The 21,306-nt window shown below is 42.3% G+C and overlaps 2 protein-coding genes across 4 annotated transcripts; one reads left to right on the forward strand and one right to left on the reverse strand.

Moving 5' to 3' along the window:
* Positions 1–1,414: 1,414 nt before the first annotated feature.
* On the forward strand, positions 1,415–4,542 carry LOC124006377. Of its 3 annotated transcripts, none has more exons than XM_046316361.1 (5): positions 1,415–1,776; positions 2,374–3,279; positions 3,475–3,607; positions 3,817–3,894; positions 3,988–4,542. In XM_046316361.1, exons 2-5 carry the CDS (start codon positions 2,375–2,377, stop codon positions 4,171–4,173), a joined length of 1,302 nt encoding a protein of 433 aa, XP_046172317.1. In that variant the 5' UTR covers positions 1,415–1,776; position 2,374; the 3' UTR covers positions 4,174–4,542. The 3 variants fall into 3 exon arrangements, with proteins under 3 accessions (XP_046172317.1, XP_046172318.1, XP_046172316.1); XM_046316362.1 differs by having other exon boundaries at positions 1,415–1,588; XM_046316360.1 differs by lacking the exon at positions 1,415–1,776 and adding an exon at positions 1,786–2,238.
* On the reverse strand, positions 4,306–13,874 carry LOC124006376 (membrane frizzled-related protein-like). The gene is made up of 13 exons (XM_046316359.1): positions 13,389–13,874; positions 13,147–13,264; positions 10,072–10,203; positions 9,547–9,711; positions 9,163–9,382; positions 8,699–8,829; positions 8,466–8,591; positions 8,169–8,245; positions 7,879–8,027; positions 6,380–6,510; positions 5,973–6,107; positions 5,704–5,831; positions 4,306–5,284 (listed from the first exon to the last, which is right to left on the reverse strand). The coding sequence occupies exons 1-13, from the start codon at positions 13,440–13,442 to the stop codon at positions 5,060–5,062; spliced, it is 1,791 nt and encodes a 596-aa protein (XP_046172315.1). The 5' UTR covers positions 13,443–13,874; the 3' UTR covers positions 4,306–5,059.
* Between the last annotated feature and the right edge of the window lie 7,432 nt (positions 13,875–21,306).

The following is a 21,306-nucleotide window of genomic DNA, read 5'->3' on the forward strand; positions in this document are numbered from 1 at the left end:
CTATGGGGCCTAGACTGAACCATGAAAAACAGCCCCGGGCCATTTATTCCTCCTCCACCAAACTTTACAGTTGGCACTATGCTTCTGGGCAGGTAGGGTTCTCCTGTCGAATACAGTTATTTATTTTTATTTCACCTTTATTTAACCAGGTAGGCAAGTTGAGAACAAGATCTCATTTACAATTGTGACCTGGCCAAGATAAACAAAGCAGTTCGACACATACTCCATGTGTAACACTGTCGTTGTAAAACAATCATACAGTCAATAATACATTAGAAACAAGTCTATATACGATGTGAGCAAATGAGGTGAGATAAGGGAGGTAAAGGCAAAAAAAGGCCATGGTGGCAAATTAAATACAATATAGCAAGTAAAACACTGGAATGGTAGATTTGCAGTGGAAGAATGTGCAAAGTAGAAATAAAAATAATGGGGTGCAAAGGAGCAAAATAAATAAATAAATACAGTAGGGAAAGATGTAGTTGTTTGGGCTAAATTATAAGTGGGCTATGTTATAATTATAGTTATTGTGCTTATGTTGCTTGTAGAGGCAGTTTAACTCTGTAGTGAGTGTTTAAACAGAGGACAGGCAGTCCCGTTCTGTGAGCTTGTGTGGCCTACCACTTCGCTGCTGAGCTATTAATGCTCCTAGACGTTTCCACTTCACAATAACAGCACTTACAGTTGACCAGGGCAGCTCTAGCAGGGCAAAATCTGACAAACTGACTTAGGAAAAGTGTTATCCTATGACTTTGAAAGTCACTGAGCTCTTCAGTAAGGCCATTCTACTGCCAATGTTTGTCTATGGAGATTGCGTAGCTGTATGCTCAATTGTATACACCTGTCAGCAAAGGGTGTGACTGAAATAGCCGAATCCACTAACTTTTGGGTTTACACACACACATAAAAAATAATATGAATTACGTGATTGGATTTGCATAGTGGAAAGTCTGGGAAAAGTTGGGAACAAATGAGTTAAGTTTTTGTAAAACGTGGTCACAAATGTAAAAAACTGAGGGAGAGTTTACAGAAATTCTATTACCAAACTGCATCTGCCCAGTTCTTCCAGTTCTTCCAGTTCTTCTTTTTGTAAAGTATTCAGTGTTAAATTGTTCAAAATTGTCATTGTGATTAGAGCTGTGTGATTTGTTAAACATATAACAATCTATGGTTTTGTTTGGTATACATTTTTTGTGAAAAAAAAAGTCTCAGAAATTCTGTCACCGTGGAATTGCCCTGCTTCAAATAAGAAATTAGTAAACTCCTAGATATTTTCTTTTGTAAATAATAACTTCACATAAATGTATAATACTTCATGGTTTGACAGGCCTTATATTATTTGTGGTATGGCATCTCTAAATTGTTGATATCGTTTCACCTCGTGAGGGCAAGTGATGACATTAAGCTTTTTCAGGGACATATTTGGTACTGGCGCAGAAGCTAGCTACTATAGATGTCCAAGGGGAGGCGTCTACCGCTATGCAATATTTCTATTGTTGTTTAGAGAGGTTGTTGGGACAAGAACCGGGGGATTCATTAACCTCCGTTTCTTACTGGACCTGGAATAAGATTGGGATCCTTTTGAGATGTGACTAACTTTATATTTTTTTCGTACTAGTTGCATGATTAAAAAAACTTGATAGCCTTTGCTAACCGGCTAGCAAAATGTGTTTGACAGTTAGGGAACATTGCCTAACCAGCTAGCTACAACGTTAGCTATATCTAGCTAGCCACCAATGACGAGAATCGGGATTTGTTTGACAACTTCGGTAATAGGTAATGTTAACTTCAAACCATTTTTTATGTAGCTGAATTCTAAGAAAGGTAACGTTGAAGTGTTGGTTGTAAAACTAGCTAGCCATTTGCCAGATTATGCATTGGGCTAGCAGCTAACGTTAGCTTGCTTGCTGACAGCAACTGGAATTTGCAGCGTTGTTGCACAATGTTAGCTACAGATTACAGAATGTGTAATCAGGAAAATGACCCATGTCACACTTACTTACTATATATATATACACACACACAAATGCAGTACTTTGAAATAGTTATTCTCAAACCTCACTTCAGGGACGTGTCAAAATTGTGTTGTTCAGAATTAACGTTAGCACACCTGATTCACTTAAATTAATTAAGGGCTTGATTAATTGGCAAGTTTAATCAGGTGTACTTGCTTTGGAAATGCATGGAACTGCGGGAGGTCCCAGAGGAGCGGTTTGAGAATCACTGTTGCAGGGAAGAGTGAGGACAACCTATTTATTTGTACTGCACTCATGTCAAAATAGGCTTACTTTTTAAAATTGACATAAGTTAACCATTGAGCCTTGTATAGTGGAGCAAAGGAAATTATTATTTTGTCTCATCTCTATTTTCAAGAATGTTCAGGAGTCCACAAATTCTGGCCTTGACATGCCCTGTCAGAACCCTGCTGCTGCTGTCTGTCAGAGACCCCCGCGTGCCTGCCCTACCTGAACACGCCTGTCAGAGGGGGAATGGACCCAAAGCAGGGAGAAGTCTCTGTCAGGGGAATGGTGGAGGGGAGGAGGCAGTGCCCCTCTCATCAGCCATCTCCTCACACCTTGTTAGCAGAAGCAACTCTGGTTGTGAAAGCTGTCTCCTTAACACCGCACCTCAACACCCCTTACAAAAAGCCACCCCTCCCAACCGACCTCAATTGTCTCAGGACTCTAGCTTTGTCTCTTTGAAACATACACCACGACTGCCGGTGATAGTAGCATGTGACCCTTGGAAAACCACTTCATTGGAACATTTGGACAATTCCAAAGCCACCGAATGTTCTAGCGACCGTAAGTGCCTTCTACAAAGGAGGCAAACTGACAAAGGTAGCCAATGTTTGTCTGCTGAGGTGAAGGTCAACATCACATTCAGTGTTAAAAGTAATAGTTACAGTCCTGTTCAAGGTGGAAAGATTCACAAGGACATTTTTCACAGACTGCTTGTGTCCACACCCAAACAGTGGACTGTGGATCCCCAGCGACTGCTTTCACTCCAGAGCCAAGGCCTGCACCAGTCTGCTGCCTCCAGCCCTGAGGGTGTCCTGAGGGAGTGCCTTTCGCTGGTGAACGAGGCGCGCTGCCGGCAGAGCCTGGAGCCTAATGTGGCTCTGTATGAGAAAGACGTCCGGGGGGAAAGGGGGCCCAGTGAGGCCCAGTGGAAGTGGGCATCTGTGCTGGTCTCTCTTTGCTCTGTGGAGGGAGAGCCCGCCTTCCTGTTCACCCTCAGATCCACAGCACTGAAGGGCAGACACAAGGGCGACGTCAGGTAACCACAGACTCCTGCACCATTCCCACTGCTTTTGGGCTATTTAATGTTTGACATATGATGTCATGACATAACTTAACAAATCTGAAAATGACAACTTTGTTAGTGTGTTTTGAGAAAAACATTGTCTTATAAATGAATGTATGAAGTTGTATAGAAGTCTGGAAATTGACAAAGTGCTGTGTAAATTTCCAGTTTTGCAGGAGGCAAGCGTGACCCCTCGGACAAGGACGTTGTGGACACCGCCCTGAGAGAAGCTTGTGAGGAACTGGGCATCACTGTGGCAACAAACCAAGTGTGGGGCGTGCTGAAACCAATCCGGGATATGGTGAGGACCTTAACCCTACCCATAATCCTTCATGATCCCCATTCATCTCTATGTGACGCACTGACACACAGCTAGTAGCTCCCTTCTGCGCTAGAACAGTTGAGATGCTGTAGTATTCTTTCAGTGAAACATTTCTTAATATGAGTATGTCTTCATTATGTAAATTGTTGATCTGCCACTTTTCCTAATCATTGCACATTTTCTCTCAGTCTGGAATGATGATAGCCCCTGTACTGGCCAACCTCGGCCCCCTGGAGGCGCTGTCGTTCAAGCCAAATCCTGCCGAGGTACAGTTACAAGAACTCTGTTTGCCTTTGGGCTGAACTAACACGAATGCCAACTAACATGGACTTAAAATGACATTCCTCATTCTCTCTCAGGTAGAAGAGATTTTCACCCTGTCGCTCTCCCACGTATGCAGTCCCCAGAATCAGGGATACACCCACTTCCGTACCGGTGAGCGCTACGGATACACCCTGCCCGTGTTCCGCAACGGGAAGCACCGCGTGTGGGGCCTCACTGCCGTGGCCCTCGAACTCACGCTCAAACTCATCACGCCGCCATAACAACCAATCATTGCAGCCATCACTACTGTTTTTTTGTAAAGTATAGTGTAAGTGTGATTACGGAATAATTTAATTATTTGTTTCATATGTGAAATTGATCATTGGGGCTTTTGTATCAATTGAGGACTTCTTATAATCAATGTATCCCATATACTGTAAGCATACATGTCAGAAGTGATATATTGAATAAATGAGATATCAGGTAGGGTCATGTAAGGAACAATCAACTTCCATGTCAAAACCACTTTGGATTGTAATGTCCCTGGAAAGGTCAAATCTTTACAGTTCATTCATTCACTAACCGTATGAAGGTAAGGCACCATGTTTCGGTGTGTCAGAAAATGCAATAAAAATGTTTTACAATTCTTATCCTTTTTTGAAATGTTATTTCCTTAGGTTTCTGGACAGGATCAATCATTATTTTAAATGACATGAAAACAGAAATAAATATAGTGAGAAAAAAAAATAGCATTTGATGTAGAACATACAGGTATTGTCTCGGTCAAATTCATTACACAAAAGATGTATGGTTCAATCACGCACATTTGCAAAACATCAAGCTACAGTATGTCAAAATCAGCATTGTTTTTATTAAGATGTACATTTATTTTCTATTCCCATGTTAACTCCAAACGGTTCTGTTCCATACATCTGTATTATGCTGTACAAGGCTAGAACCATATAGAGTGCAGAAGTGCAACATTGTGATTCTTTTGCATGTAAAGGTCCTTTGATGATGATTATGTTCAGTGTCCAAGTGAGACTGCAAGACTCCTTGAAAAGATTGGAGCTTTGATGGTATTCTTAAGAGTTCTTATAGTCCTGTGTTTGGATTCACCTCAACTATGGTTGTACTGTAGCAAATTAATGGGGCAGGTGCTATACTTCAAGGGCTGGAGCACTCCATAGGGTCTTGGGAGTCAGGTAGCAGGTGGCAGTTGAAGGGCCAGCTGAAGGTGAAGAGATCCAGGGCCTGACTACACTGCTGCGCTGCCCAGGAGCACACTGACCGGCAGGGCTGCAGCACCCCACCCTGAGGGCTGCAGTGGGGCATGAACATCCCACACACCAGCCTGCGCAGGGGCTGGAAACACGCCAGCTCCATCAGCACCTGGTAATAACCACAAACCACAGGGGAGAGAGTTATAGAGCGGCTGTACAGTATCTACCTCCATCAGAATCAAACACTTAAAGGAGGTCTGCACATCCCTTTTATGGTCTTTTTCAGTGTGTAGTTGGTTTATCGTGGATGAAACAACATATTGCTATGCACCAGTGGAGGCTGCTGACGGGAGGGCGGCTCATAATAATGTCTGGAATGGCTTGAATGGAATGGTATCAAACACATGAACACCATGTGTTTGATTCCATTCTGGCCATTATTATGAGTCATCCTCCCCTCAGCAGCCTCCACTGCTATGCACCTATATTATGTTACAAACAATGTTCAAGTTAACTAAAAACACATTAAAGAAAAATGTATATTGTTCTGTGTGGTTGTGTGTTGACAGGCCAGGTGTGCGTTCTCACCATGTACTGACGGAGCAGCGTGGCTGCCTCTCTCTGGTCAGCGATGGACAGCCAAATGTTGGGGAAGGAGGTGTGGTTGTAGCTCAGGCCCTGACACATCTCCACCTCGATGGGCTCACAGGACAAGCCTGGGGGAGAGGTATGATACAAATACAGAAAACGTTACTAATCTGTCATAATGGAGTAATTCTACTTGAAAGCGTAGCAGTTGTGTTATTGCTGTAGGAATCAAACCAATATGATGGGTGTCTTGTGTATTGTTGGCTCACTGAAAGTGGGATAGGTCGAGTTGTCACAGTTGTGCTCATCTGTCCCGTCTGCACAGTCAGTCCAGCCATCACACAGCCACTCCTGGTGCAGGCACTCTCCACTGCTGCAGGCAAACTGAGTAGGACTGCATGTTCCTGTCCCAAACAAGTAAACAGGTGATACACTTCTCGTATTTCCAGTGTAATTCCTTTAACTAAACCACTTTTAGATGTTTTAATAAATTGGCTTATTTTCTACGTTTACAAGAGCATAACAGACTAGATACAGGGAGACCGATCTGGGTCATGTTCAGTAAGGAGGAAACGTTTTGAAACAGAGTGAAACAAGGATGGTCCTGTTGCTAAACTTTTTGCTACGTCTGTCCTACTGAACACCACCTATGTGTGTGTGTGTGAGGGGGGCTCACTCTCAGAGAGGGAGATGGCCTGGTAGGACGCATTGAAGCCACTGTCTGCCACACCCTCGTCAGCCACAAATACCACAGTTATCTGAGGCCCAGAGGAGGTCAGCTCAGGAGGCAGGCTGGTGCCACAGTACCTGGGACAGGATAGAGAAGGAACACTACAGCTGGCATTGGTACATTAACAGTAGGACTGTGTTACAGGCTGTTGTACAGTAGGGTACAATTGGCCTGGTCCCAGATCTGTTTGTGACCATGTTCTGTTTCGCAACCGTAGGAGTCCCCACCACAGGCTAGCCTACTACAGGCCACACTGTCTTATCAAGGTAGAGTGCTGTTACTGTTGTGAATGTTTTATGGTACACATACAGTACCAATCAAAAGATAGCCACACCTACACATTCAAGGGTTTTCTTTATTTTGACTATTTTCTGCATTATAGAATAATAATCAAAAAGACATCAAAACTATGAAATAACACATATGTCATGTAGTAGCCAACAAAGTGTTAAACAAATCAAAATATATTGTCCTGTTGAAAAACAAATGATAGTCCTTATAAGCGCAAACCAGATGGGATGGCGTATCACTGCAGAATGCTGTGGTAGCCATGCTGGTTAAGCGTGCCTTGAATTCTAAATAAATCACTGACAGTGTCACCAGAAAAGCCCCCCCCACTCCATCACACCTCCTCCTCCATGCTTCATGGTGGGAACCACACATGCAGAGATCATCCGTTCATCTACTCTGCATCTCACAAATACACGGTTGTTAGAACCATAAATCTCAAATTTGGACTCATGTGAGCAAGTTTCATCATAAGGCTTGATGGTTTTTGCGACTTCACTTGTAGACACTTTCAAAGTTCTGGAAATGTTCCATATTGACTGACCTTCATCTCTTAAAGTAATGATGGACTGTCATTTCTCTTTGCTTATTTGAGCTGTTCTTGCCATAATATGGACTTGGTCTTTTACCAAATAGGGCTATCTTCTGTATACCACCTCTACCTTGTCACAACACAACTGATTGGCTCAAACAAAATTCCACAAATTAACTGTTATTAACAAGGCACACATGTTAGTTGAAATCCATTCCAGGTGACTACCTCATGAAGCTGGTTGAGAGAATGCCAAGAGCGTGCAAAGCTGTCATCAAGGCAAAGAGTGGCTACTTTGAAGAATCTCAAATATAAAGTATATTTTGATTGGTTTAATACTTTTTTGGTTAATACATGATTATGCATGTTATTTCATAGTTTTGATGACTTAGAAAACAGTAAAAAAAAAAAAAAGTAAAAATAAAGAAAACCCCTTGAATGACTTTTGACTGGTTCTGTATTCATGTCACATACTGTCTGTCATACAACACCTACACTTGATTTTAGAACATTTCATTTGCCTGGATGTACTTGCTTTGAGCATTCCTTTTTTCAACCCTTCTGAACTAATTCATTGGTAGTGTATGAAATAAAAACATTGGGAAGTTATTATAATAGGTCTTACCGTCCGAGTACTCTGCCGGCCCCGGTATCAGCACGGTCACGCACCTCTACATAGTCAAACTCACACACGTCCTGAGTCTCCAGACTGAAGTTATGGAAACTCAGCCTGATCACATGACCCTCCTCCACAGAGATCTGCCATGTGCACAACTGACAGAGAAATAAGAGTAGATTAAACATACTTTACCATGGTAGGATTTCATGAAGTCTATTCTGGGTATATGGCTGGGTATGTCAATTAGATACGATGCATGTTGGTGATGGTTTACTAGATCAGGTGTAGGTAGGTACCTGTTGTTGAGGGTAAGGCTTTGGGTGGTTTGGACTCGCCAGGTAGCCGTAGAGTCCAGTCTTTTGGCCCCCACACTCTGTTCAACAACATAGCAAAAAACTGTGATGTTTAGTTTCGCATAGATAAGCAAACGATTGCCCTTTTACTAGAATTGATTACCAGGTTTCCTCACGACTTTGTGATGAATGAGACTTAGGAGACTACCATTTTGCATTATTTTGCTATGAGCCGCTGTATGTATGCAGATGACTCACTATGATGCTGAGTGTGTACTGTGCTGTACACCCTGTTCTTACCTTTATGCTTGTGGCTGCAGTTGGCCTCATCAGAGAGGTCATGACAGTTGGGCTGACCGTCACACACTGACACAGGCAGGATGCAGCGCCCGTGGTCACACATAAACTCCTCCCTGGAGCAGCTCTCTGAGAACAGACACACACATTGTTGATGGTAATATGTTAATGTACTGTGAAAATACATGTTTCCTGAAGCAAAGATCTGTTGATTCTACCTCTGACCCAGTACTCACTCTGTTCAAGTGTGATGGCGTGGTACTGGGCGATGAAGCCACTGCCTCCGATGCTCCCGTCAGAGCGGAAGGTCACCCACACAGTGCTGCTGTTGGTGTTCACAGTAGGGGGTGCAACGTTGCCGCAGAACCTAGAGTGGAGATAACGTTCACTTTTAAAATGTCAGCCACAAAAGGCAATCATAATTCATCTTTATTCTTCACCTAAAATCCCTCAACAGCAGAACCGCAAAATATTCAGGGCCAGAAAGTAGGCAGAGTTGCCATCTATACAGAACTTGTATGCCACCTAGTTGCCACAGTGTGTCATGAAGAGTATGATTTTTCAAGAGGCTGTCTGTCATGCATTAGGTTCAGAAGTGTGTAAAACATGCCCATAGTCACTTATGTTAATCTGATCCTGGATCTGTGATTAGAGGCATCTTCCACCTTGAACAAGTTTAGATACAGTATGTTTGACCCACCTGGTGACAACAGAAGGCTGCTCCGTCTCCTCCTGAACCTCCAGCCAGTCAAAGAGGCAGGGGGATGGTCCTTCTATGGTCAGAGAGGACACATGGATCTGGACCAGGGATGGAGGGCGCACCCGTATCACCCAGACACACAGCGAGTCCGGGGGATACGATCCAGGGTGGTTGGGGGAGCTAAAGCTGCCCTCTGAGGCTGTCAATACACCCCCACATCCTGAGACAGACAAACAGTGAGAAAAGTACAGGGTAGTGTATTACTGTATTATTATTGTATTGTATGTATCTGTAGGTAAGTACACATCTGTAAGGTCCAATCATTGGAATATATTTCTACTTATTCTATTTTTATGGATACAATTGTAGTAGAAAATTACTCACTAGTTTCAGGGGTTGGGTATCTGGCTGGCTGTGGGGCCACTGTAATGTCCCTCTGACTGTGGTTGGTGGAGGTTGTGGGTAGATCACGAGGCAGTCCATCTCCAGTCAACAAGTCCAGGGGATTGGTCGACACCACTTCCCCATCCAGACTCTGCCCCTTTAGCTCTGTGGGGTGAAGAACCCAGTGGGAGATAGCGTAAGAGGACATTAGTGAATGACACAAGCTTGTGATGTGCACAAGTACTGCACTGCCATTCCATGCTCAAGGGACCATATAGTGTATGAATTGGCAATGCTAGTTTAAATAAGGACATTGTGTCCATAAATATGTAGGTGTCTAAGAGATTAAGATTTTTTTCATTAGGGTCCTTTCAGCTTTTTTGAGAGATGAGTGAAATGCATGTACACCATGCTCAGTGAACACTTCCTGTTGAGGATCAGAGGTCCCACTGTTCCACCCATAGAGTGACATGAATTTATAGTATCTGTGTGGTCCCACTCCTCCCAATGCCCCCCCCAACTCACGTGTGAAGATGAGCACCAGTGCCAGGCCCAGGGCTGCTACCAGGAGCACAGCTGCAACAGAGACCACCACGGCTCCCCAGCTACACCACGGACCCCGCAGACGCATCACACACACACTGAACACACCACGGACTGGGAAACATACACACGTACACATGCACACACACACTCAAACCAACACACACACACACACACACAGGTAGGAAAGACATGGGTGGTTGAGGAAACTTTAAGTTGTACCACAAAAATGGAAGGGGTAAGTGGAAGGGGGAAAAGTAAGGAACTTGTCTGTCGGCCCTGCATTAAAGACCTAAATTGGTTAAAGAAAATTATGATAAATAAAAAAAGATACCAGTTTCATTTAAGGACCAAAAAATTGACAGCTGTGACATATATATTGCATCATTCTTAAATGGCCAAACTGAGCAATGGTGGGAGAAGGGCCTTGGTCAGGCAGGTGACCAATAACATGATGGTCACTCTGACAGAGCTTTAGAGTCCTCTGTGGAGATGGGAGAACATTCCAGAAGGACAACCATCTCTGCAGCACTCCACCAATCAGGCATTTATGGTAGAGCGGCCAGATGGAAGCCACTCCTGAGTAAAAGACACATGGCAGCCCGCTTGGAGTTTGTCAAAAAGCACCTAAAGACTCTCAGACCATGAGAAACACAATTCTCTGATCTGATGAAACCAAGATTGAACTCTTTGGCCTGAATGCCAAGCGGAATGTCTGGAGGAAGCCTAGCACCATCCCTACGGTGAAGCATGGTGGTGGCAGCATCATGCTGTGGGGATGACCCTAAGCACACAGCCAAGACAACTTAGGAGTGGCTTCAGGACAAGTCTCTGAATGAACTTGAGTGGCCCATTCAGAGCTCGGACTTGAACACGATCGAACATCTCTGGAGAGACCTGAAAATAGCTGTGAAGCAATGCTCCCCGTCCAACCTGACAGAGCTTGAGAGGATCTGCAAAGAAGAATGGGAGAAACTCCCAAAATACAGGTATGCCAAGCTTGTAGAATCATACCCAAGAAGACTCAAGGCTGTAATCGCTGCCAAAGGTGCTTCAGCAAAGTACTGGGTAAAGGGTCTGAATACTGTGTGATATTTCATTTTTAATTTTTTTAAATATATTAGCAAAAATGTCAAAAACCTGTTTTTGCTTTGTCATTATAGGGTATTGTGTATACATTGATGAGGGGGAAAAACGATTTAATTAATTTTAGAATAAGGCTGTGACCTAAGAAATGTGGAAAAAAATCAAGGGGTCTGAATACTTTCCAAAGGCACTGTATATACAGTACCAGTCAAAAATGTGGACACACCTACTCATTCCAGGGTTTATTTTTACTATTTTCTACATTGTAGAATAATGGTGAAGACATCAAAAATATGAAATAACACATATAGTAAAAAGTGTTAACCAAATCAAATCATATTTTAGATTTGAGATTCTTTAAAGTAGCCACCCTTTGCCTTGATGACAGCTTTGCACACTATTGGCATTCTCTCAGCCAGCTTCATGAGGTAGTCACCTGGAATGCATTTCAATTAACAGGTGTGCCTTGTTAAAAGTTATTTTGTGGAATTATTTTTTTTCTTAATTAGTTTGAGCCAATCAGTTGTGTTGTGACAAGGTAGGGTTGGTATACAGAAGATAGCCCTATTTGGTAAAATACCAATTCTATATTATGGCAAGAACAGCTCAAATAAGCAAATAGGAACAGCAGTCCATCATTCATTTAAGACATGAAGGTCAGTCAATACAGGACATTTCAAGAACTTTGAAAGTTTCTTTAATTGCAGTCACAAAAACCATCAAGCAATATCATGAAACTGGATCTCATGAGGACCGCCACAGGAAAGGAAGACCCAGAGTTACTTCTGCTGCAGAGGATAAGTTCATTAGAGTTACCAGCCTCAGAAATTGCAGCCCAAATAAATGCTTCACAGAGTTCAAGTAACAGACACATCTCAACATCAACAGTTCAGAGGAGACTGTGTGAATCAGACCTTCATGGTCAAATTTCTGCAAAGAAACCACTACTAAAGGACACCAGTAAGAAGAAGGGACTTGCTTGGGCCAAGAACATGAGCAATGGACATTTGACAGGTGGAAATCTGTCCTTTGGTCTGATGAGCCCAAATTTGAGATTTTTGGTACCAACCGCCGTGTCTTTGTGAGCCATAGAGTAGGTGAACGGATGATCTCCGCATGTGTGGTTCCCACCGTGAAGCATGGAGGAGGAGGTGTTATAGTGTGGGGGTGCTTTGCTGGTTACACTGTCAGTGATTTATTTAGAATTCAAGGCACACATAACCAGCATGGCTACCACAGATTTCTGCAGCGATACACCATCCCATCTGGTTTGTGCTTAATGGGACTATCATTTGTTTTTCAACAGGACAATGACCCAAAACACCACCAGCCTGTGTAACTGCTATTTGACCAAGAACGAGAGTGATGGAGTGCTGCATCAGATGACCTGGCCTCCACCATCACTCGACCTCAACCTTATTGAGATGTTTTGGGATGAGTTGGACCGCAAAGTGAAGGAAAAGCAGCCAACAAGTGCTCAGCATATGTGGGAACTCCTTAAAGACTTTTGGAAAACCATTCCAGGTGAAGCTGGTTGAGAGAATGCCAAGAGTGTGCAAAGCTGTCATCAAAGCAAATATAAATATATTTTGATTTGTTTAACACTTTTTTGGTCACTACATGTGTTATTTCATAGTTTTGATGTTTTCACTATTATTCTACAATGTAGAAAATAGTTTTAAAAAATAAAATAAAAAAAAACCTTGAATGAGTAGGTGTGTCTAAACATTTGACTGGTACTGTATATATTTACAAAATTGTTGATCTACCCCCTAAATTTTTTATTTATTTTTTAAAATTTTAGTTAGAACCTTCCTGTCCCTCCTAGAATCTTTGTTTCCACTTTCCAATGGTGTAATACAACAGCTAGATCAAATTGAATAGGTCTTGGCATCTGAATCAACCAATCTTGTTGCGTATCCAACTCCGGTGTGATGTTATGGAACAGGGAAACTAGGTTGTCAGACTCACTGATTGCAGCTGGGCTCTTTACTGGCTCTAGGGCTATGGCAGTACTGGCAGAACTGAATCCTTCCACTTTCTCCTCACGCTCACCATCAAGCTCAAACGCGGGGTTGCAGAAAACATTCTGTGAAAAGCAAAGACATCTGGTATAACATGGAACGCCAAGTAACTTTCCACCATGAATACAAAGTTGCTATCAAAAATTGGAACCAGAATTCCAGGCCCACACAAGCTATCGCTGTCCTCACCTTGTAAATGTCCGAGGATTCTGAGTAAACAGATACTTCGGTGAGGTCTGTCATCTTTGGTTAAAGTTCCGTTTCAGTCTTCCAGGGAAACATTGAGCACCCACATCCTAAGACCTACTCCAGTGTAGTCAAGTGTTGTTGTTAAGAGCACATCAACAACATGCTTGTTGGAATGTGAAAGGAGAAAAGGTCACTTTGAAACGTTTCAGCAGGAAAGCTCAATGTGACAGATAAAAAAAAGCCTGTATATCACCCCAGAGTGATTGAGTCATCATTTTGTTACAAATACCAAAAATGTATGTCTATATACATCCACAATGTAAAAGAATCCCACAAGAACAAAATATTTAGTTCACCAATTTCAGGTTTAAAATCCAGTGAAAGTGCCCCAAGTGATTATAGGCCTCTTCTCCTTTCATCACTTTATTAAGTCATGGCGTGTCTGTGTGTGTGAGGTAGGCAGATGTGCAGTCTGTTCTTGTTTTGTTGAGGGTGAGTAATTTGTTATAAAAGACGCATAGAACTCCCTTCACAGTGTTCCACAAAGCCGAGTCAGCTGAGAGGACTGAGCTCTGGGGCAGGAGGGGGGTTGGGTGGAGTGAGGTGTAGGGGCCACTCAGAGAAAATTCTCCATAATACACATAATGACCATCTAATCTCCTAAAATGTTTCTCAAACACTAACACACACACAAACATTGGCAAGCACAAACTGAGTAATCTGCAAATCATACAGTGTATTGTCAGCATGGCCCTAACTTGGGGTGAAGTTGGGACCGTGTAGTGGAACTGCGTTAAAAGGATTTGCAGTCAGATTTAAGTTTTTGTTTTACAACCCACATTTCTCCTTTCCATTCATAGTCGTCCCCTTCATTACTGACTCGGTAGACGATGCAACGATTTCTAAATATCAGAGGCTATTTGAGTCTCGAAGTAAAATATTACAGTTAAAATAAAGATACCAACACATGAATAATAACGTTATAAATGTGTAATAAATGTAAATGTAAAGTGAACTCACCCAATTCTGAGAAAACATTACTCAATCCATGCTTTTGTGCTCGCTGGGGTTTGTTAATAACTACTTAGTAGCATGTAGACATATATTTTTAGTCAGACATCATCAGAGACTGACAGGAATAAACAGATACTTGTCATGCATGCTGTCGCTCTGTTGTTGTGTGCGGCCTTCTCCTTCGTCTCTGTCAAAGAGGGTGAGTACTGAGATGGTCAGGGAGATACAGGAGTCAGAAGTTACTGTTACAAACAACACCATACATGATCTCTCGGTAATGTTTTTGTATCTCAGTAAAATGTTGCATTTCCGTCAGACATACAGTACCAGTCAAAAATTTGGACACAGCTACTCATTCAAGGGCTTCTCTTAATTTTTTGCTATTTTCTACATTGAAGAATCATAGTGAAGACATAACACATACGGAATCATGTAGTAACCAAAACAGTGTTAAACAAATCTAAATATATTTTCAATTCTTCAAAGTAGCCACCCTTTGCCTCGATGACAGCTTTGCACACTCTTGGCATACTCTCAACAAGCTTCACCTGGAGATCCCACATATGCTGAGCACTTGCTGGCTGCTTTTCCTTCGCTCTGCGGTCCAACTCATCTCAAACCATTTCAATTAGGTTGAGGTCGGGTGATTGTGGAGGCCAGGTCATCTGATGTAGCTGTCATGTTTGTCATTTATTATCATGTCTTGTCCCTGTGCTCCCCATTCTATTCGTTTCCCTCTGCTGGTCTTATTAGGTTCTTTCCCTCTTTCTATCCCTCTCTCTCCCCCTCCCTCTCTCACTCTCTCGCTCTCTCTTCTCTCTATCGTTCCGTTCCTGCTCCCAGCTGTTCCTATTCCCCTAATCATCATTTAGTCTTCCCACACCTGTTCCCGATCCTTTCCCCTGATTAGAGTCCCTATTTCTTCCTTTGTGTTCCGTTCCTGTCCCGTCGGTTCCTTGTTTAGAATTCACCGTGCTGTGATTGTGTATCGCCCTGTCCTGTCGTGTTTTTGCCTTCATCAGATGCTGCGTGTGAGCAGGTGTCTCAGTCAGCTACGGCCTGCGCCTACCCGAAGCGACCTGCAGTCTGTGGCCGCTTCTCCTGTTATTCCCCTCTACAGACTAGAGGATTTCTGTTATTCCCTGTTTGGACATTTCCTGTTAAGGATTCAGGATTTGTCGTTTTCTGTTTGGACTTGAATAAACTCTGTTTCTGTTAAGTCGCTTTTGGGTCCTCTTTCACCTGCATGACAGTAGCACTCCATCACTCTCCTTCTTGGTCAAACAGCCCTTACACAACCTGGAGGTGTGTTGGGTCATTGCCCTGTTGAAAAACAAATGACAGTCCCACTAAGCGCAAACCAGAAGGGATAACGTATTGCTGCAGAATGCTGTGGTAGCCATGCTGTTTAAGTGTGCCTTGAATTCTAAATAAATCATTGACAATTGCACCAGCAAAACACCACCACACCTCCTCCTCCATGCTTCACGGTGGGAACCACACATGCGGAGATCATCTGTTCACCAACTCTGCATCTCACAAAGACACGGCTGTTGGAACCAAAAATCTCATATTTGGACTCATCAGACCAAAGGACAGATCTAATATCCATTGCTCATGCTTCTTGGCCCAAATAAGTCTCTTCTTATTGGTGTCCTTTAGTAGTGGTTTCTTTGCAGCAATTCAACCATGAAGACCTGATTCACACAGTCTCCTCTAAACAGTTCATGTTGAGATGTGTCTGTTACTTGAACTCTGTGAAGCATTTATTTGGGCTGCAATCTGAGGTACTGGTAACTCTAATGAACTTATCCTCTGCAGCAGAGGTAACTCTGGGTCTTCCTTTCCTGTGGTGGTCGTCATGAGAGCCAGTTTCATCATATCCGCTTTATGTTTTTGTGTGACTGCACTTTAAGAAACGTTCAAAGTTCTTGAAATGTTACGTATTGAATGACCTTCATGTCTTAAAGTGCTTGCCATAATATGGACTTGGTCTTTTACCAAATAGGGCTATTTTCTGTTTACCACCACTACCAGTCTGCCAGTCACATTATGTTAAAGGTCCCATAAAGCACACACATCCCTGGGTTGCTCCTCTTTTCAGTTCGCTGCAGCTAGCGACTGGAACGAGCTGCAACAAACACTGAAACTGAACAGTTTTATCTCAATCTCTTCATTCAAAGACTCAGTCGTGGACACTCTTACTGACATTTGTGACTGCTTTGCGTGATGTATTGTTTTCTCTACCTTCTTGCCCTTTGTGCTGTTGGCTGTGCCCAATAATGTTTGTACCGTGTTTTGTGCTGCTACCATGTTGTGTTGCTACCATGTTGTTGTCATTTTGTGTTGCTACCATGCTGTGTTGTCATGTGTTGCTGCCTTGCTATGTTGTTGTCTTAGGTCTCTCCTTATGTAATGTTGTGTTGTCTCTCTTGTCGTGATGTGTGTTTTGTACTATATTTATATATACAGTTGAAGTTGGAAGTTTACAAACACTTGGGTTGGAGTCATTAAACTGGTTTTTCAACCACTCCACAAATGTCTTGTTAACAAACTATAGATTTGGCAAGTCGGTTAGGACATCTACTTCGTGCATGACACAAGTCATTTTTCCAACAATAGCTTACAGACAGATTATTTCACTTATAATTCACTGTATCACAATTCCAGTGGGTCAAAATTGTACATACACTAAGTTGACTGTGCCTTTAAACAGCTTGGAAAATTCCAGAAAATTATGCCATGGCTTCAGAAGCTTCTGATAGGCTAATTGACATAATTAGAGTCAATTGGAGGTCTACCTGTGGATGTATTTCAAGGCCTACCTTCAAACGCAGTGCCTCTTTGCTTGACATCATGGGAAAATCAAAAGAAATAAGCCAAGACCTCAGAAAAAGAATTGTAGACCTCCAAAAGTATGGTTCATCCTTGGGAGCAATATCCAAACGCCTGGAGGTACCACGTTCATCTGTACAAACAATAGTACGCAAGTATAAACACCATGGGACCACACAGCTGTCATATCGCACAGGAAGGAGGCGCATTGTCTCCTAGAGATGAACGTACTTTGGTGCAAAAAGTGCAAATCAATCCCAGAACAACAGCAAACGACCTTGTGAAGATGCTGGAGGAAACAGGTACAAAAGTATCTATATCCACAGTAAAAATGAGTCCTATATCGACATAACCTGAAAGGATGCTCAGCAAGGAAGAAGCCACTGCTCTAAAACCGCCTTAAAAAAGCCAGACTACGGTTTGCAACTGCACATGGGGACAAGATTGTACTTTTTGTAGAAATGTCCTCTGGTCTGACGAAACAAAAATAGAACTGTTTGGCCATAATGACCATCATTATGTTTGGAGAAAAAAGGAGGAGGCTTGCAAACCGACCAACACCATCCCAACCGTGAAGCACGGGGGTGGCAGAATCATGTTGTGGGGGTACTTTGCTGCAGGAGGGACTGGTGAACTTCACAAAATAGATGGCATCATGAGGGAGGAAAAGTACGTGGATATATTGAAGCAACATCTCAAGACATCATATTGAAGCTTGGTCGCAAATGGGTCTTCCAAATTGACAATGATCCCAAGCATACTTCCAAAGTTGCGGCAAAATGGCTCCAAGGACAACAAAGTCAAGGTATTGGAGTGGCCATCACAAAGCCCTGACCTCAATCCTATAGAAAATTTGAGGGCAGAATTGAAAAAGCGTGTGCGAGCAAGGAGGCCTACAAACCTGACTCAGTTACACCAGCTCTGTCAGGAAGAGTGGGCCAAAATTCACCCAACCTATTGTGGGAAGCGTGTGAAAGGCTACCCAAAACATAGTGGTGATCCTAACTGACCTAAGATAGGGAATTTTTACTAGGATTAAATGTCAGGAATTGTGAAAAACTGAGTTTAAATGTAGTTGGCTAAAGTGAATGTAAACGTCCGACTTCAACTGGATATATATTTATTTATTTATTTTTATCCCAGCCCCCATCCCCGCAGGAGGCCTTTTGGTAGGCCATCATTGTAAATAAGAATTTGTTCTTAACTGACTTGCCTAGTTAAATTAAGAGGCTCCTCTGTCCTCCACTCGTTGCCTGTATTAATGGCACCTGTTTGAACTTGTTATCAGTATAAAAGACACCTGTCCACAACCTCAAACAGTCACACTCCAAACTCCACTATGGCCAAGACCAAAGAGCTGTCAAAGGACACCAGAAGCAAAATTGTAGACCTGCACCAGGCTGGGAAGACTGAATCTGCAATAGGTAAGCAGCTTGGTTTGAAGAAATCAACTGTGGGAGCAATTATTAGGAAATGGAAGACATACAAGACCACTGATAATCTCCCTCGATCTGGGGCTCCACGCAAGATCTCACCCCGTGGGGTCAAAATGATCACAAGAACGGTGAGCCAAAATCCCAGAACAACACGGGGGCACCTAGTGAATGACCTGCAGAGAGCTGGGACCAAAGTAACAAAGCCTACCATCAGTAACACACTACGCAGCCAGGGACTCAAATCCTGCAGTGCCAGACGTGTCCCCCTGCTTAAGCCAGTACATGTCCAGGCCCGTCTGAAGTTTGCTAGAGAGCATTTGGATGATCCAGAAGAAGATTGGGAGAATATCATATGGTCTGATGAAACCAAAATATACCTTTTTGGTAAAAACTCAACTCGTCGTGTTTGGAGGACAAAGAATTCTGAGTTGCATCCAAAGAACACCATACCTACTGTGAAGCATGGGGGTGGAAACATCATGCTTTGGGGCTGTTTTTCTGCAAAGGGACCAGGACGACTGATCCGTCCGTGTAAAGGAATGAATGTGGCCATGTATCGTGAGATTTTGAGTGAAAACCTCCTTTCATCAAACAAGGGCATTGAAGATGAAACGTGGCTGGGTCTTTCAGCATGACAATGATCCCAAACACACCGCCCGGGCAACGAAGGAGTGGCTTCGTAAGAAGCATTTCAAGGTCCTGGAGTGGCCTGGCCAGTCTCCAGATCTCAACCCCATAGAAAATCTTTGGAGGGAGTTGAAAGTCTGTGTTGCCCAGCAACAGCCCCAAAACATCACTGCTCTAGAGGAGATCTGCATGGAGGAATGGGCCAAAATACCAGCAACAGTGTGTGAAAACCTTGTGAAGACATTGTCATTGCCAACAAAGGGTATATAACAAAGTATTGAGATAAACTTTTGTTATTGACCAAATACTTATTTTCCACCATAATTTGCAATAAATTCATAAAAAATCCTACAATGTGATTTTCTGTATTTTTTTTCTAATTTTGTCCGTCATAGTTGAAGTGTACCTATGATGAAAATTACAGGCCTCTCTCATCTTTTTAAGTGGGAGAACTTGCACAATTTGTGGCTGACTAAATACTTTTTTGCCCCACTGTATTTCAGTCACGTGTCTGTATTTCAGTAAAGTGTGTGGGTCATTCCATCGACTCGGTGGCTTTGAAGAAGTGTAACTTGGTCAAAAAAACGTTTGATTTCACCTATTTAAAAAAAAAAACATTTTGTCATAAAAAGCACATGTTCAACTTCATAAAAAACAAGTTTTCCCATCTGAAGATGTCAAATGAGAAAATGTCAAAGTAAGGACCTGTTAAAAGTGCTAAATAAAGTAACAGTGTTGACCGTAACAGGGCTGACCGTAACAGGGTGGATGATTTAATCTTAAATCAGTCATAAATCCCCTTGTGACAGGGGGAAAGGGAGCTTGTTGTGAGCAGCAGGGAGTGGCAATTTAACCATTTTTAGCATGTTTAGTCTATGGATAACAGGGTAGACCTGTTATGCTCAATCCACTCAGTTTTTTGACACTAAACACCAGAAAATGTCCAAAAAGAGCAGAACCAGCTCACCTGCTTTTACATGATTTGACTATTACGTGTTCATTGTTTCTTTTGAAAAAAATTAAGAAAAACCCTTGAATGAATAGGTGTGTCCAAACTTTTACCTAGTACTGTATGTCTGTATTTCAGTCATATGTACGTTGGTATTTCAGTAATGTGTGTGAGTCGTTCCACCAACTAGGTGCCTTTAGAGAAGTGTAACTTGGTCAATTTTTTTTTTTGATTTCACCTATTTTATACATTTTGTCATAAAAAGCACATGTTCAACTTCATAAAAAACAAGTTTTCCCATCTGAAGATGTCAAATGAGAAAATGTTAAAGGACTTGTTAAAAGTGCCAAATAAAGTAACAGTGTTGACCGTAACAGGGTTGACCGTAACAGGGTTGACCGTAACAGGGCTGACCGTAACAGGGTGGATGATTTAATCTTAAATCAGTCATAAATCCCCTTGTGACAGGGGGAAAGGGAGCTTGTTGTGAGCAGCAGGGAGTGGCAATCTAACCATTTCTAGCATGTCTGTCTATGGATAACAGGGTAGACCTGTTATGCTCTATCCACTCAGTTTTCTAACACTAAACACCAGAAAATGTCCAAAAAGAGCAGAACCAGCTCACCTGATTTGACTGTTAGATGTGCAATGTTTCTTTTGAAAAAAAAAAAAAAAATTAAAAGGAAGCTTTCACCATATAAAAACAAGAGTTCAGTTCACGTCACAGGGTTGACCTTAAAATGAGGGACAGACGTAAATGATTCATGGGGGACAGAATTTTGGCACATTAGCAAATCTTTATTTATAAAAAAAAAATGGATTTATTGAATTTCCGATGTGGTCTATATTAAAGGGCACTTTATTTAATATAACAGGCTTTTAAAATGCAATATTGGTGCACAAGTTCTACTTAAAATATCAACATGACTGTATTTAAGTAATGTGACTGTATTTAAGTAATGTGACTGTATTTAAGTAATGTGACTTTATTTCAGTGATATTCTTGTATTTCAGTGACAAGTGCACTTTATCATAAAAACAAAAATCTGTTTTAAAG

The sequence above is a fragment of the Oncorhynchus gorbuscha genome, linkage group LG19, assembly GCF_021184085.1.
Source record: "Oncorhynchus gorbuscha isolate QuinsamMale2020 ecotype Even-year linkage group LG19, OgorEven_v1.0, whole genome shotgun sequence".
In the NCBI taxonomy this organism is placed as follows: Eukaryota; Metazoa; Chordata; class Actinopteri; order Salmoniformes; family Salmonidae; genus Oncorhynchus; species Oncorhynchus gorbuscha.

What these genes read in the sequence shown, in the direction of transcription:
- LOC124006377 (XM_046316360.1), top strand. Translation starts at nt 2,183, where the DNA reads ATGGAACTGCGGGAGGTCCCAGAGGAGCGGTTTGAGAATCACTGTTGC. An exon ending in AATCACTGTTGCAGGGAAGA is followed by an intron (nt 2,239 to 2,373) that starts GTGAGGACAACC and finishes TCTATTTTCAAG; the next exon opens with AATGTTCAGGAGTCCACAAA. An exon ending in AGACACAAGGGCGACGTCAG is followed by an intron (nt 3,280 to 3,474) that starts GTAACCACAGAC and finishes GTAAATTTCCAG; the next exon opens with TTTTGCAGGAGGCAAGCGTG.
- LOC124006376 (XM_046316359.1), bottom strand. Translation starts at nt 13,442, where the DNA reads ATGACAGACCTCACCGAAGTATCTGTTTACTCAGAATCCTCGGACATT. An exon ending in AATCCTCGGACATTTACAAG is followed by an intron (nt 13,265 to 13,388) that starts GTGAGGACAGCG and finishes TGCTTTTCACAG; the next exon opens with AATGTTTTCTGCAACCCCGC. An exon ending in ACTGGTGCTCATCTTCACAC is followed by an intron (nt 9,712 to 10,071) that starts GTGAGTTGGGGG and finishes TTCACCCCACAG; the next exon opens with AGCTAAAGGGGCAGAGTCTG.